This window comes from Natrix helvetica, assembly GCF_964273705.1.
Source record: "Natrix helvetica genome assembly, chromosome: 9".
Lineage (NCBI taxonomy): Eukaryota > Metazoa > Chordata > Lepidosauria > Squamata > Natricidae > Natrix > Natrix helvetica.
In genome coordinates, this window is record NC_138560.1 from 1,725,320 (window position 1) to 1,739,778 (window position 14,459).

Sequence of the window (14,459 nt, forward strand, 5' to 3'; positions counted from 1 at the left end):
CTGCAGGCAAAAGCCGTATATCCATTACCAGCAAGGAGGGGTGGCTGGAAGGCAAGGCTGTGTTTGATTCATTGGCTCATGGTGGGATCTCTGCAGGGTTTCAACTCTCCTCCGTATGGGGGATCCTTCTCTCCCCTTCTGGGGCTTATGGGCTATCATTGCTCCATGCTCAGATGGCACCCCCGAGCATCGCTTGATGGGCTGCTTCCTTCTTCCTCATTCAAAAAAAACAACAACAACAAACAGCATCATTTCTTGAAAAGTAGTTGCAACTTCGTTTCTCCCTCATTTGCAGCACATAGAAGCTAATCTTTCTGAAAGATGGTTAAGCATCCGGAGCAGGTGGATCAAAACCTCAAGAGAGTAGCCATAGTGATGCGATGAAGCTTGATTTTTTTTGGGGGGGGGGGAGGAGGACCATGTCTTGCACTATCCAGTAGCTGTTTCTGGCACATCCCTCAAGCAGGAAGGAGTGGCCCTAGAATGAGGTACCCCTTGAAAAACGAGGAATTGTGAAATATAGCAAACTTGTTCATTATCTTTTTTTTAAGGCAGCAGATTGCATTTTAATTAAGCTGCCTTAAGCAGCTGAAGGCAAGATGGGACATTCATCTAACGGAGTGTTTCTCAACCGTGTCAGCTTTCAAATGCTCCTAGAATTCCCCAGCCAGCATGCTATTGAAATTTAGTATAGATTATATATTCAACATTATACTATATTCACCATTCATCTAATGTAGCTTTTCTCAAATTTCAGATGCATGGACTTCCAGATTTCCTTGCTGGCTGGGGAATTCTGGGAGTTGAAATCCACACATTAGATGAATATTGAATACAATACATACTGAATAGACTATATATTTCATACAGCTATCCAATACAGAGGGGTGTGAAGTTGCCAAGGTTGAAAAAAACCTGATCTAATGAATAAATCAAACTCGCATGGACAGAACTGCACTGGTTTTGTTCTACTGCTTCGTGTTGCTATTCCTTTGGTCTACTTTTCATCCCTCCAGTACAAGCTGTTTTCCTTCCTGCCTTTTTCAATCCAGGCCAAGGTTTAATCCCTACAAAGGGTTAACCTCACCTGAGATTCGGTCTGGGTCCCTCCAGCCCCCTCCCATGCTTTATCTTCCAATTCAAGGATCAGACACCGCCCCCCCCCCCCGCTCCCACCCAAGGCGGTATTACTTACACAGCCATCTGCGTAACACGATCCAACCTGGATCACTTTACTTCTTCCCAGGGGGAAGAACCAGCTTTGTTCTGGAGTTGAAGTCGCCCCAGGTTCACAAGCCCATTTTCCACAGGAAGCTCCCAGGTTGCTCCCCACGCACTGGGTGTGTGTGTGTGTGTGTGTGTGTGTGTGCAGGGATGACCATCTGTTCGAATCTTTTATGATTTATGGGGGGCAGTGGGGATCCACGGTGGTCGGAGAAAGGCAAGAGCGTGACCCCGAGCGTATGTACAGACTAGTAACTGTAGAACCAGGGTCAAAAGTGGCTCCAGGTATCACAGATTTCAACCCCCATTACTCCCAGCCAGCAAGAGCAATGCTAAGAGAGTATGGGCTTTGTAGTTTCAGCAGTCTAGAGAGCCAGATGACTTTACCGGATACAAACTTGAAAATGCTAATTTGAAAATGTGGTTTTAACATTTTGACAACTGAACAGTCCCCAACTATGGAGACAAACTGTTTCATAAACCAGTGTACAAATCTGAATTCCCCATAGAATGAACATAGGCACAGAGACGGAGTTTTAGGATAAAATATATATTTATATATATTTATATATATAAAATATATATAAAAGACACAAAAAGATGTAAAAACAAAAACAAAGGAGAGATATAAAAATATCTTATAGAAATGATTGCTTCTCACAAACAGTGGGGACAGATGTGTTTCTTTAGTACCTGACGGGAGAGAAGGGACATTTAGAGAAATTACAATGTTATATTTGCATAACCAGGAAGGTGGTAGTGTAGGAACACAACAATTTCTTCCCCGTATTAACGGAATTTTTCTCAACAGAATGAATTGTAAAGTTTCCCACCTTACAGTATTTTGAACTGAGAGGACCTCAACTCAGTAAGAACCTTCACAGATTCCAAATAATTCAGAATGTTGTTTGCATGTATTTAAAAGGGGGGGGAAATCAGATTTTTTAAAACACATTTTTGAACTAATTACAATATTTCTTAGCATGAGGGTTAATGGAGAAATAGATGTGATAGGTAGTCCTCGACTTATGACTGGTCAGTTAGTGACCGTTCAAAGTTAAAACAGACCTGTTTTGGGGTTACTTGTATCTCAAAGTTCTCGCAGTTTCCCCTCCCCCCCGCCCCATGGTCATGTGACCAAACGTCAGGCGCTCAGCAACACATAATTTACACCAGTTTGCAAAATCCCATGTTCACATGACTGCATTTTATGACGATTTTCTTGAAAATTGGGTTTCAGCAAAACTGCTCCCCTAGCAAAGCACTGGTTTGCTTAACCCCCCCCCCCCCACCAAAAAAGGTCGTACAATTAGGTCAGCTACATGATCGATCTGTTTTATGACTGTCACAACTAATAACCATGATGGGCAGGCTCCATGACGGTCATAAGTGGAAGGACTACCTGTCTTTAAAAAAACCAGATGTGTCTGGGTCAGCACCTGGAACAGATAAGTGTGTGAAATACACATTTCAAAGTACTGTAGTGCCATTTTGCAATTCCAAAGCGACCTGCTTTGGAATTGTAGCTCTGGGAGAAAATGACCCAAAAGTACCCACGACGTGTATTTTGCTATGGCAGAAATGCTTGCAAATGTGCACCCTTTAGAAGTGGGCATGCAAATGGCAACTGTGCATAGTTTCTTTCGTGCGAATCATGCAGAGCTGTCTGCACGGATAGGTCCAAAAGGACAAGATGGCGGCCTCCTGTGATCAAAGCCCCGCCCCTTTACACCTATCAATGAGGCGGCCCTTTTATTGCATAGTTGCAGCCGCCATCTTCACTTTTTTTTTTTTTTACCCCTTGCAAATTAGATATTCTGCATTGATGTTCAAACTACTGAATAGAAGATCAGTAAAGTGAGAATCAGATGAAAGCAAAATTGGCATTTGTTGATCTCTAGCAAGTCATAAAGTGCAAGTAAGCTGCCTTATACTCTACCCGTAATCCTTAACTTAGGACCACAGCTGGGACTGGCAATTAAGTTGTAAGTCGAGGCACACATGATTGGAAGTGATTTTATGACCTTTTTGCCAGCGGTCGTTAAGCAAACATTTGAATGGGAATTATTTGATGGAAAAGTGTTAAAAAATGTCACAAATTGTGGTCAACCAGTTGCCAAGTGCCCAAAATGTGGTCACACCCCAAGGGAAGCCAGGGTGGCGTGACCATTTTTGTGGGTGCATTACAGGCCATAAAGTAACCGTTCCTTGATCATTGTTAAATGTGAATGGTTGTGAAGCAACTTATCATAAGTCGAGGACTACCTGTAGAGCTCTGGGCCCTCTTAGTTTAGTTTAGTTCTGTCCATATTGACTAAAAGCAGCTCTCCAGGCTTCCCTCAGGAATATTTCTGTTTCAGCTAGAAAAACCAGGATTTCCATCTGCAATTTTTCTCTGCAAAAATTGTCTTTACAACAAAATATGTTTGCTTATACGGAACATGTTTTAATGCTTTAAAAAAGCATTAATATTTCTGAAGGACATGTAAACAGGTAGCCTGCCTATCAGGAATGTTTAAGGCAAGATTATTCTATTACGCCAGTATTTTTCAACCTTGGCTACTTTTAACATATATAGCCAGCTGCATTAGGGAATTCTGGGAGCTAAAGTCCATACATCTTAAAAGTCGCCAAAGTTGAAAAAAAACTGTATTAAGCCTTGACTTTCTCCATGCTAAATGTGGCATCTTCAATTTATAGTAAATCTCAACTTCATTTCATGACTGGCAAAGCTTCGGTTCTTAAAATCCATTCTCACAAGTTATTCAATTTCCTAAAGGTTGTAGGAATGTAGTGTGAATAAAATGGTATTTTCCCCACCCCCTTATATCCACATGATAAAAACTCAAACATGCAGGCAGCAGAATTGCATCTAACTTACACAAAGTGTGGGAAATTGTGTTTTTAGAAGGCCTGTCTTTTGGAAACAGATTTTATGCATATTTTTTTCAACACTGGCTTTAGGATTTCAATGTGCTCAAAGAGAAGCAATCCATTTTGGGGAGGATTGCTTGGGGAGGAACTCCATTTGGCAATAAAGCAGAAGTATTTCCCTCTCTCCCAAGCCGTTCCATCCATCGCAGGTGGAAGCAACTATGGCAGACAGCTCTCAGTCTAAAAATGCAAAGATGTTCTAGAGTAACTCAACATCCTTGTGGCTTAAGAAGCTCGATCTGTATATAGAATCTAGGTACCATTTAACCGTCGGACCAACCTGTGCAGAATCCACACCATTTTTGCATTGTCCATGGATAGGATGGTCATGGTTAGCCTGGCGCTTTCTTAGTCCTCTTATCTTCAGATTCAAAACATCTGTTCCACCAACAAGGCACGTGTGCAGATACATCGGGAGACACATCCAAGCTGCCCTTTTCTGCTCTGAAGGACGAGATCTATTTCGGAACGGGGTTAATCGAACTAAGATTGCACGCTCGTCTCCAACTTATCCATCAGGAGGCTCCAGATGTGCCCCTCCACTCTCTCCATACTTCCAGAGGGGACCTTTTTGAGGGATGACAAGGTGTCCGCAATGCCACCGAAAAAGACTCGAGAATGAAAGCATGGAAATTGGATAATTTTCCTGCCTCTCCAATTTGGGGATTTGGGATCATCCCTAGCACCATGGATGAGAGGACAGGAAATGTTTCTTTATATCATAAAATTTCCCTTGATTGAGGGAGACATTCCCAGCTGCCCAAGTTGTAGTGTGACTTTGGAAACAGAGAGGCGTGTCTAGTAGAAAGGAAGTTCAAAAAGGACACGGAAGGAAATGTGTGACCTTCACAATGAGGAATGGAAGCAGCTCTTCCTTTGCTTATGTTGAAGCATTTCTTGATTTAGGTAGGGCCACAATTGCGACTGGAATTTCAATTGTAGTTGCGGTCATAAATCAAGGCCCCGCGTGACTGGACTTGATTTTAAGGCCTTTTTTTTTACAGCAGCTGTAAAGTGAGTCACCACAGTTGTTAAGCAAAACACGTGGGCATTAAGCAAATCCATTCTTCTGGGTGGACATTTCCATCCAAAATGATGGAATCGTGAAAAACACGATTGGAAACTTACAAAAAATGCAGCAAATTGCGATCACAAGACTGCAGGCCCCTGCAACCAGTTGTAAATGTGAGCTGATTGTTAGGTACCCGAAATGTGATCACATGATCCCCAGGGAAGGGGCAACACCGTGGTCACAACTTTCAGGAGAGGTCATATGTAGCTTTTCAAAAGTCCATCATAACTTTCCGTGCTCCTCCTTCAACGACTGGTTGAAAGTCAAAAACTCCCAGGATTGTAGTGTTTGCTATTCTGATGCCCTGGTTGGCCGCACCAGTAGTGGTTTGTTATGGTCAACATGAAGGGCCGGGTGGAGAACCCTTGTGGTGTGACACCGTTCCTGTGCAAAGATGGAACCGCAAAGACGGGCAGGGAAGCGTCTTCTCTGATCGAGGCACTTTGAGGGCTCCCACACTCAGTTACTCTGGGAAAGATCAGGAGGTCCAAATCCTCAGTTTGAAGGTTGTCTGGAAGGTGACAACTCACCGACTGTCTTATAGGTCCAGAGGCTCTTCCACTGGGACCGACTGCAGCTGAGTCAGCACTTTTTCATCCGAGTCCAGAGCTTCGGGGCCCAGGGGGTCCCCCCCAGCAGCAGCCAGCAAAAGACCCTCACCCTCAGGCAGCCGCAGCTCCTCCATGGACCCCTTCTCCATCTCAAAGAGCCCCCCGGAGTTGCTCCCCTGCAGGGCCATGCTCACCGGGTTGGACCACACGACCTGCGGCTGAGACACGGACAGGCTCTCCGGCTGGGAGAAGCTGGAAAGGAGAGCGCCTTGGCTGGCGTCTGGTCCGAAGGCCACGCTGGCGGCACTGTTGGAGGATGGAAGAGGAGGGGCTTCAGCAGGCAGCACCGAGGGGACTCCCGCAAGCAACCCACTGCTGCCTTCAGGGGCTCCCAGAGCTGCTGGCGTGGCCACTGCCGCCTCCTGCTTGATGGGAAGAGTCACGGTCGAGGCTGCCGGAGCGGAGAGCACAAGGGTCATCAGCACGCTAGCCGGGAAGGTGGCGGTGAGGTTGAGCTTGCCCTGCTGTACGGCCATGCCGGTGACGATGGTACTATTGCCGGTGGCTGGGTTGGCCAGCAGGAGGTTACCTGGAGCAGAAGGACAACAGAGGAAAGATCTCTTAGCGTTCGGGTTCCCCATCGCTCCACCCCACGGCCGGCCTCCTCCCCAGATTTAGGAGATGACTTTGGGAAAGAAAGACAGTACGGGTGAGGGGGGAGAAAGTGGAACACGGGGCAGAGGAATTCACAGTAGCCCCACCTGGGTTTTGTAAGAGGCCCCGAGAGGAATTCTTGAGATGTCCAGAAATGGGTCCCAGGAACATGTGCGTGCGTGAACGCATGCTTTGAAAACACACAAGCTCAGAGAGCGCCTACTACCCCGAGCTATAAATACTCTCCTCTGCAGGCACGGGGAGCCCCTCCCCAATTCTGGACTGAGCACCGTTGATTTTTCTGGAGAGCCCCTGGCCCAATGATGGCAAACCTTTTTTCCCTCGGGGGCCAAAAGTGCGACACCCATAATCCAATGCCTCCCCACAGGCCCCACCCCCTACACATTCATGCGCTCCTCCCACATGCCCCCCCTCCCCTACCCCCGCGTGCACAGGCACACAACCCCCGTTTTGGTGCTAGCAGCCTCCCTGAAGCCTCCTGGCACCAGACGGGGCATAGGGGAGCCCATGCATGCACATGCGACCTCCCCCTACTCCCCCACGCATGTCTCCCGCAGCCACCTTCAGCTGGCCGGCAGGAGGCGTGCGGCCATGCGTGGTGGTTCTGAACTGGGCGACGGCTCATGTGCCCACAAAAAGGGCTCTGTGTGCCACCTGTGGAAGACATGCCAGAGGTTCACCCCCGCGGCCCTGGCCTTCCCACAATGCTCCGAGAGTTCCTCAGTTATGGCTGGACCAGGCTCAGCCACCTCTGAAGCCGGCCTAGATACCTTGCGCTGTGCCTGGAAGCTGCAGTGCGGTGACGCCAACACCGGTGTTGAGGAGATGGACGTTGTTCTGGCCGAGGCCTCCGGCCCCTCCCGTGCCTTGTGGGGCCCTGGCCACAGGGCCCACCTTGATGGGGGCAGCACTTGTCAGGATCTGGATGGGACTGCCCACGCCCGGCTGCAGAGTCACCACCTGAGAGGTGGGCACCACTTGGGGCAAGGAGATGAGCTGGGAGCCCTGCGCCACCTGAGGGATGGAGACCAGCTGAGGGGCCGGAGCCCCATGGGACATAGTGTAGATTTGGGTGGGAGACACGGGGACCATCTGAGGTGGGGACAGCAGCTGGGCCCCGGGAACCGTCTGGGACAGAGGGACCACCTGGGAAGGGGCCGAGACCTGGCTGAGCGGGAGAAGCGATGGGGCAGAAACGTGGAGGACGGTGGCCTGGCCTGTAGAGAACCCAGGGACAGAGAGGACAGGGGCGGCAGAGATGGCAGGAGATGCCACCCCTGTGGGCCCACCCCCCACTGGCCCTGTTCCCTGGGAAGTGGCCAGAGCTTGACCGACAGGGACCAGTTTAGCAAGGGGCACAATCTGCGGACTTTGGGGCGCTGCCGGTTGAGGGGCTACGGGCAACAGGGGGATTGTGGGGCTTTCTTCATTGGAAGGGACCACTTGGGGCATGGGCACCGCAGCCAAGAGCGCCCCCTTGTGCTCGGAGAGGAGCGGGGAGGTCTCTGGGAGAGACAGGAGGGGAGGGAGAACTGCCCCCTGCCCAGTCTCCGGCTTCATTTCCACCCCGAATGCCAGCGGGTCCATGGTCTCCGACTTCACCTCTCCCTGGAGAGCCGCCGGGTTGAGGATGACCGTGGCTGGGGAGAGGGTCTCCAGGGGGGCTTTGCCCATCTCCTCCGTCTTGGGGGTCCTAGGGCTCAGCAGGCTGGCCGAGCCATTCAGGAGGATGGGCGGGCTGGGAGCGGCCACGGGGCTGAGGGTGATGGTTTGATTGTCTCCCAGAGTCAGCCCGTTCAGGATGACCCCTCCGGCGGGGGTCTGGATGACGGAGCCCCCGTTGAGGAGCATGGCGGGGGGAGAGCTGGCAGTGATGAAGTTCCCGTTCAGGAGGATGGAAGAGGCGCTGGTGCAGGCCCCGGGGAGGAAGAGGCTGCCGGGGCCCGCGATTCCTTCATGGCTGGCGGACAGGCCCCTCGCGGCTTCCATTTCTTCCGGACCACGGCTAGACTCGTCCTCTGTGCTGGGATTGCCATCCGATTCACTGCAGGAGAGAAGAGACGGTCAGTCCCTTAATGCAGCTGGTCCTCGGCTTATAACCATTGGTTTAATGACTGAGCAGTGATGATGTTACCTAGTTGAGTCACGAAACGTCCGCAAGAAACTCACGAAATTACACTGAAAAAGTGACTTATGACCATTTATCACACTTATAACTGTTGTGTCACCCCCTAAGACAGAGGTGTCCAAACTTGGGAACTTTAAGACTTGTGGACTTCAACTCCCAGAATTCCCTGCCAGGACTGGGAGTTGAAGTCCACAAGTCTTAAAGTTCTCAAGTTTGGACACCCCTGCCCTAAGTCACGTGACCAAAGTTCAGATGCTTGGCAACTGCCTCGTATTTATGACGGTTGCCGTGTCCTGGAATCATGTGATCCCCTTTTGCGACCTTCCGAGTCAACGGGGAAGCCAAATTTACTGGAACCACTATAATTGAATAACGTCAGGGATTCACTTAACATGAACGGTCGTAAAATGGGACAAAGCTGGACTTAACAACTGCCTTGGTTAGCAACAGAAATTTGGGGCCTCAACTGTGGTTGTAAGTCGAGGGTGATCTGAAATGCTGGGGTACAGTCTCCCCCACCAAGACAATCCTTAAGGAGAAACCATCTTCAAGCTCTCTGCAGCTCCCCAAATGTCTGACGCTGCTTAGGACCCCAGGTAAGGGGCCTCACTTAGGGACCCCGGTTTCTCTGGGCCGGAACAAACAACTCACTTTGTCCCTACAATTTTTTCTTTAGGAGGTGAACACGGCCTGCGCCAGGGAGCTCCACCCGATCCAGCAGTCAGCTTCCACCCTGGAGTCCATCCCTTCTCTTTGCCAAGCTCAGAAGACATTTCTGGGAACTTCTAGAAGCTTCTAGAACTTCTAGAAGCCAGAAAATGGTGAGTTCTAGTCCCGCTTTAGGCCTGAAAGCCAGCTGAGTGACTTGGGGCCCATCACCAGCAGGCTGGGAGTTCTAGTCCTGCCTTAGGCATGAAAGCCAGTTAGGTGACTTCCCTCTCAGCCCAACCCACCTCACAGGGTTGTTGTAGTAGGGCAGGGGTGTCCAAACTTGGGAACTTTAAGACTTGTGGACTTCAACTCTCAGAATTCCCCAGCCAGCTCTGCTGGCTGGGGAATTCTGGGAGTTGAAGTCCACAAGTCTTAAAGTTCCCAAGTTTGGACACCCCTGTAGTAGGGGAAATAGGAGGAGGAAGGGGCATTAAATATATTCGCTGCCTTGTTTAGTAAAAAGTGATAAAAGGCGGGACATCAACAAATAAAAAAAAAATGGTGATCCAATTTCCTTGGATATTAGCTGGCTGGTACAAAGGACCAATTGAGTTGTTTTTTTCGTGAGCTAAACACAATAATCTCATATTTCAGCCAAGCTGAAAAGTGCGGAGATAAACGGCATATAAATTTAATACCCAAACGAGCAAATACACTTAAGCTGCAGAGGTCGAAGTGGTAATGCAGATGCAATTGGGAAATTTCAGCCCCCTCTTTCCAGCCTGTGATGTCCTAACCTTGGTTGAGCAGGGGTCTCCAAACTTGGGCACCTTGAGCACTTCAGCCCCCAGAATTTCCCAGCCAACATGACTTAAAAGTTGCCAAGGTTGGACACACCCTACTCAAGGAAAATAGATCATTTTATGGACCGGCTGAGGAATTCTGGGAATTGGAAGTCCACAAGCCTCTTAAAATGGCCAATTTGGAGACCCCTGTCCTGGAGCATGGCTGCCCAAGATTTACGAATTAAATGGCTTCCTGTGGGTCCCACGGTCACCCTATCAAACTCATGGCTCTGTTCAACCACAGCCTAGCTGTCTTCCTTCAGGATTACTCTAGAGGCCGTGTTAGTAAGCATTCCCAACGCTTGAGGAAGAGGTGGAGCTCCGTCCACCAGCTATCTGGAGGAGGAGGAGGAGGTGGAGATGGTTCTGGGTCCCCACCCTTGCCCTGGGAAGGGAGGAGGAGATCAGGAGGAAAAAGGCCCAGCAAAATTCAACGCCTGGGATTCAGATTTCACAACAAAGGAGCGCTAAGCCTTCCACGCTGTGTGGGCTGAAGAGGGAGGGAGGGAGGCAGGGCCAGCTGGGGAAAAGGAGGACCTGGGGAAGCAGAGAAAGAGCCAGAGGAACATCTGGGCTAGATGGAGGCTCCGTCACTCCTCCCTTGAAAGGATGTGGCAGGGGGGAAGTTCTCCCCGTTGAGGTTCTTTTAAACTGTCCCCAAACCCAGCAGAGATGATGATCAGCTGCCTAGAAGAATGCTTCTCAACCTTGGTCCCTTTCAGGCGTGTGGACCTCAACTCCCACAATTCCCCAGCCAGCCGGCTGGGGAATTGTGGGAGTTGAAGTCCCCACGCCTGAAAGGGACCAAGGTTGAGAAACAATGGCCTAGCTAGCCCTAGAGCGTTTCATGGCTTGGTTGGAGAAAGGAGAAGGAAGACCATGGGGTGGGTGGCTTTCTTGCAGATGTTTCATGGCCCCACTGGGTAACATCATCAGTGCTAGGAGGGAGTGGGGTTCGTGGAGAGGAGGAGGACTGTAAAGTCCTTGGTGCTCTCTGAGCTTGGTGGGTTTCCATGCAGACGTTCCGTGACCCAACTAGGGAACATCATCAGTGCTAAAAGAGAGGGAGGGTTGTAGAAAGGAGGTCTCCCCTCCCGGGTGCAGAGATGGCTGGGGTGGGGGGCAGCAGGTGAACCCCCCCCCTACTCAGGATCGGGTTTAAGTTTCAGCCGGGTTTCTGGCTCGCTTGCAGAGCTGGGGAGGAGGGGCTGCTTAGGATTCAGACGTGCGGCTCTCAGGGCTGCATCCCCCATCACCCCTTTTTGGGTGGAGTCGGCGAGACCACGAGCCTCGCCAGGGATTACGGGGAGCGACTTCCCACTTCCTTCGAAAGGCTGCGCATCCGAGCTTTGGCAAGCGCCCGGATAGCCTGCGCCGGCAGCTGGAGGCTCTACCTCTCTCCCTGCCTAGCGGCAGCCAAGGGGTCTTTCCAGCGGGCGCGCTCAGCCCATGCCCAGAGGGCCGCCTTCCCCTTACCTCTTGCTGGGCGTGCCTCCTCCTCCTCCTCCCGCGGCTCCTCCGGCCGCTCCGCCGCCGCCTCCCCGGTCGCGCTGCCGCCGGTTCTTGAACCAGTTGCTGACCTGGGTGAGGGAGAGGCCGGTGTCGCGGGCCAGGCGGCGCTTCTGCTCGGGGCTCGGGTAGCGGCTGCGGCCGTAGGAGTCGCGCAGGGCGGCCCGGGAGCGGCGCTTGAAGCAGTAGACCGTCTCCTCACCGTCCCAGATGGTGGCCGGCAGCGGGAACTTCTTGCGCAGCCGGTACTTGTCGACGGCGCCCAGCGCCCGGCCCCGCGCCGCCTCCGCCTCCCGGTAGCGCGCCCGCAGGTAGAGGTCCTGCAGGAAGGGGTGGTGGGGCGCCCCGAAGGGCCGGCTCTGCACCAGCCGGTACAGCTCCCCGAAGTCGCCCCGCTCGAAGGCTAGCAGCGCCCGCGCCTTGGCCAGGCTCTCGCCGCCACCCGACGCCTCCAGCCGCGACGCCTCCTCGGCCGGCAGCGAGCCCAGGAAGCGGCCCAGCCGGCCCGGGTCGCCCGCCTGCAGCAGCGCCTCGCACACGCACGAGACCTGCTCTGCCGAGAAGCGCGGCAGGCCGGCGGCCGGAGCAGCAGCAGCGGGAGGAGGAGAAGCCGCCGCCGCTGCTGCGGTTGCTGCGGGAGGAGCCGCGGCGGGCTCCGCGCGGGACGGGGCGGGTGACGAAGTTGGCAAAAGTTTGCGCGGCTCTGCTCCGGCGCTGGCCGCGGCTGGGGCGGGCGGCGGGGCGGCGGGTGGGCCGCGGCCGGGAGGCTCGGCGGGGAAGGAGGCCATGTTCGGGCGCGGGAGTCCGGCCCCCCTCGCCTACCCGCCCGCCTCCCTCCCTCCGGCCCGGTCCCCTCCCCGTCCGGCCCCCTGGCGCCCCTAGCCTCCCCCCACCCGCATTCTCCCCGCCCGCCCCGCCGCTGCCCGCAGCCCCTCCCGATCCGCCCGCCCCTCCACCGGCGCTTTCCCCTCCTCCTCGGGGCGGGGCTCCTCCTCCTTCGGCCAGGCGCTCTCCCGCTCCGGCGAGGCTGCGCCCAACCCCGATCTCGTCCCCCCTCGGTCGGGATCCCGCGTCCCGCGGAACTCCAAAGTAGTTCCCGATTCGCCCCGTTTCCAAGCGAAGTTGCTTTGCACACACACACACACAGCCCAGTCCCGGGAAACCTGCTTGGACTACCCCTTTTCGGCCCCTGGGAGACCCTCCGAGCCTCCCCTCCCAAAACGTGGGGTGCTCCACCGCTGGAGGTTTGCAAGAAAAGATCAGACAATGTTTTGTTCTGGAGGGGATGAGGGTTGAGTGAATGGGGTGGACTAGTAGACCTCCCAGGTCCCTTCCAGCACTAGGGTTCAAAGAAGGCCAGGGTGGACTTCAAATTCCATAAAACTCAGCCAGGATGGGGGGGGGGAGGTTGGGGCTAAGGGGGGCTGGCAGGAGAAGCTGCCCTGCTCTGTTCAGCATCTGCCCACCGATCATCTGTGCCCCATTTGGGGTCCGGTTCCCCACGCCATGGGTCTGTTGCCATGGGTCTGTTGCCCCCGTGAGCATCTCTGTGGTGTTTAACCCTGATTCAACTTCTCTTACACCAGCGGTGTCTAATCTTGTCAACCTAAAGATTTATGGACTTCAGTTCCCAAAATTCCCCAGCCAGTTTTGTCCTTGTGGCTTCGTCCACAAATCTTAACGTCACCAAGGTTGAACAGTCTTAGACAGTCTCAGGTGGGCGCCGGGTTGGGGAAGGTTGCTGTGAAAAGCAGGTGTAAATTCCTTGCCGACTTCCAGGTGTAATTTGGCGAGGCAGCCATGGAGGGTCAAAGCTGCAGGATCGCAATCGTTCACTCAAGAGCCTGTGTCGCCTGATCTGGCCAGGATCCACTCCATGGGGCAGCAATGGGGCAGCCAGGGCATTCTGGGTGGTGGCATCGCCACTCGATAGGGGCCCAACTGCTGGTGCCATCTGTTGTCAGGATCAGCTGCCTTCCACAAATTCCCTTTTATCACAATTTTACTGTTCTCGGCCTTCCCTTTTTTATGGCGGCTGCTTGGGAGCTGTTGATATAAAGGTAAGGGTGTAAATAAATAAAGTTATAAAGCAATACAATAACACAATAATACTAAAAATGGGAGTGGCTTTAGAGCTTACAGCAGGGGTGTCCAAACTTGGGAACTTTAAGACTTGTGGACTTCTTAAAGTTCCCAAGTTTGGACACCCCTGGCTTACAGGAAACCCCTAATCAGAGGCTAAAAACACGGTGAGCCTCTAATGGTGAATGGACGGTTAGCACATTGGTCTTGACTTGTTGCCACCAAATGATTCCCATTTTCATAAAACGTAGGACTTCTAGCGAATTTTGCTTGTTCTTCTGCGCCTCGTGGTCTTCCTTCCCTCTGAAGCAAGGCTTCTCAATTCTGATAACTTTCAGATAGATGTGTGGACCTCAACTCCCAGAATGGCTGGCTGGGGAATTCTGGGGCTTGAAGTCCACAAAGTTACCAAGGTTGGAAAACTTTGCTTTAAAGAGACAAACGAGCAAAATCTCTTCCACTGTCCCTGTCTCTCATCCCCCTTGCAATCTCAGTCCTCCCACAGTCACACTTTTTGTCGCCTTGCTTGGTGAAAACTTGGGAGAAACTTGAAAATCTGCCATTGTTACATAAGTTGGCCCAAACTTATGAAGAGAGAATTCTAGGATCACCTGCCATTCCCAGGCCGGACACCAGGGGGTGGTGTTGGCCACACAGGTTTGTTAATGATGGAGACTTCTTAAGTCTGGTTACTTAGAAACGGGGGAATAAAAACAGAGACAAAACTGCTTCATATCTATAGGTAATAAGTCCTGTTTCCAGATAAGAAATTACCGTGGTATGTTGGA

At 52.2% G+C, this 14,459-nt stretch overlaps 1 protein-coding gene across 1 annotated transcript; it reads right to left on the reverse strand.

Annotated features, from left to right (window-relative positions):
- Window positions 1–1,787: 1,787 nt before the first annotated feature.
- On the reverse strand, window positions 1,788–12,445 carry SIX5 (SIX homeobox 5). Its single transcript, XM_081961502.1, has 3 exons — window positions 11,557–12,445; window positions 7,227–8,500; window positions 1,788–6,370 (listed from the first exon to the last, which is right to left on the reverse strand). Exons 1-3 carry the CDS (start codon window positions 12,375–12,377, stop codon window positions 5,769–5,771), a joined length of 2,697 nt encoding a protein of 898 aa, XP_081817628.1. The 5' UTR covers window positions 12,378–12,445; the 3' UTR covers window positions 1,788–5,768.
- Window positions 12,446–14,459: the final 2,014 nt, after the last annotated feature.

Bases quoted from the DNA above. Each gene is read 5' to 3' on its own strand.
- SIX5 (XM_081961502.1), bottom strand. From the start codon at position 12,377: ATGGCCTCCTTCCCCGCCGAGCCTCCCGGCCGCGGCCCACCCGCCGCC. The intron at 8,501-11,556 runs GTAAGGGGAAGG...TCTCTCCTGCAG, and splicing joins GGAGGCACGCCCAGCAAGAG to TGAATCGGATGGCAATCCCA. The intron at 6,371-7,226 runs GTATCTAGGCCG...CTTCTGCTCCAG, and splicing joins GCTTCCAGGCACAGCGCAAG to GTAACCTCCTGCTGGCCAAC.